We start from the raw sequence: 1437 nt of genomic DNA on the forward strand, positions 1-1437 counted from the left end.
TTGTTCAACTCATTAGGTGGACGTATGTAGCCAAGTCACTTAGGTTGTGACAGTGTCGTTCATAGACCGGCAGTAAAAAGCCCAGGGAGAATTATGAAAATCCAGAAAGTGATTTCAGTGAAATTTTTTCTTTCTAACCTTGTATCCCACCCTCAATGTTGAAAAAGAGTCAAATACCATTTGCACTTTAATTTCATTTTGAAATACAGGAAACATGTACAATCTTGCAGACAGGCTATCAGTCATTAAGTAATTCAGTTTTAAGGGGATCAACAAACACGTAGCTTTCTGTTCTTCAACTCGGATGATTTGACCTGCCATTCTATTGTTTCATGATTCTCTTTTCTTCTTTGTAGTTGATCTATAATGTCTGTTCTAGGTCTGAAAATCTAGTATCCTATTATTATGGGAAAGTTGCCGTTAAGAACTGTTTATCAGGAGCAACCTCGCCCCCATTCTTCCTAAAATGTTTAAATCACCCGGATAGGGGATCAAATCCAGTTCACACACTGGTCACTCAAATACTTAAAAAAGATTCTATTCAAAAACTAGTGATCCATCTTGTAGGACAATTTTCTCTCCCTTTGCCAATTCCCAGTGCTTAGTGCAAACAACTGTGGGAGACCTGTGCTATTGCTCGGGCGAAAAAAGCGTTTTTCCTTGGATATTTGAATTAAAATGAGCCTACTTCTATAAACTTGCAAAGAAAAGAATGTGCAGATCCATGCCCTGGAAGACAGATGTGCAAAGGGAACAGAGAGAAATAGTATTTTTAAGGAAAATCTGAAAGTTGTCTCAGTTTGACCGCAGTTTTAAAGAGAGTTGGGGGAATGAGCGAAGTTTCAGGGTATCGGTTTTGAAACTAGGTCTAGCAAACAAGGCAGGAATGAACCCTGAAGACTCTCGGATCCGTTTCCCCCAAATGTCTAATTATTTCATGCCCCGATTTCTTACGTTTTTCTTCTTTTTTAAGGGGAAACAAACACAGCCTCACTGCAGCGCGGAGCCCTTCTGAGCTGCGCGGCGCACGGCGCAGGCAGCCAATCATCACTCAGCCGCTCGCTATATAAACCCCCAGCCGCCGGCCTCCGAGCCACGCCGTCCTGACAGTTGGAGCTTACTTTTTGTCATTTTTGGCAAGGCGGAAAAATGTCGGAGACCGCGCCAGCTGCCCCTGTTGCTCCCGCCCCTGCTGAGAAGACACCCGTGAAGAAGAAGGCAAAGAAGACCGGCGCGGCCGCCGCCAAGCGCAAGGCGTCCGGGCCGCCCGTGTCCGAGCTCATCACCAAGGCGGTCGCCGCCTCCAAGGAGCGCAGCGGCGTGTCCCTGGCCGCGCTCAAGAAGGCGCTGGCGGCCGCCGGCTACGACGTGGAGAAGAACAACAGCCGCATCAAGCTGGGCCTCAAGAGCCTGGTGAGCAAGGGCACCCTGGTGCAG

The 1437-nt window shown here is 47.3% G+C and overlaps 1 protein-coding gene across 2 annotated transcripts in view; it reads left to right on the forward strand.

Annotated features, from left to right (window-relative positions):
* The first annotated feature begins 1102 nt into the window (after positions 1–1102).
* LOC115296169 (histone H1.3) overlaps positions 1103–1437 on the forward strand; it is a 15796-nt gene continuing 15461 nt past the window's right edge. For both annotated transcript variants that reach the window (XM_029944654.1, XM_029944653.1), the window contains exon 1: positions 1103–1437. This exon is cut by the window's right edge and continues 500 nt beyond it. In XM_029944654.1, the coding sequence (XP_029800514.1) occupies positions 1150–1437 (288 nt within the window). In that variant the 5' untranslated portion in view covers positions 1103–1149.

Source organism: Suricata suricatta, chromosome 7 (genome assembly GCF_006229205.1).
Source record: "Suricata suricatta isolate VVHF042 chromosome 7, meerkat_22Aug2017_6uvM2_HiC, whole genome shotgun sequence".
Classification (NCBI taxonomy): Eukaryota; Metazoa; Chordata; class Mammalia; order Carnivora; family Herpestidae; genus Suricata; species Suricata suricatta.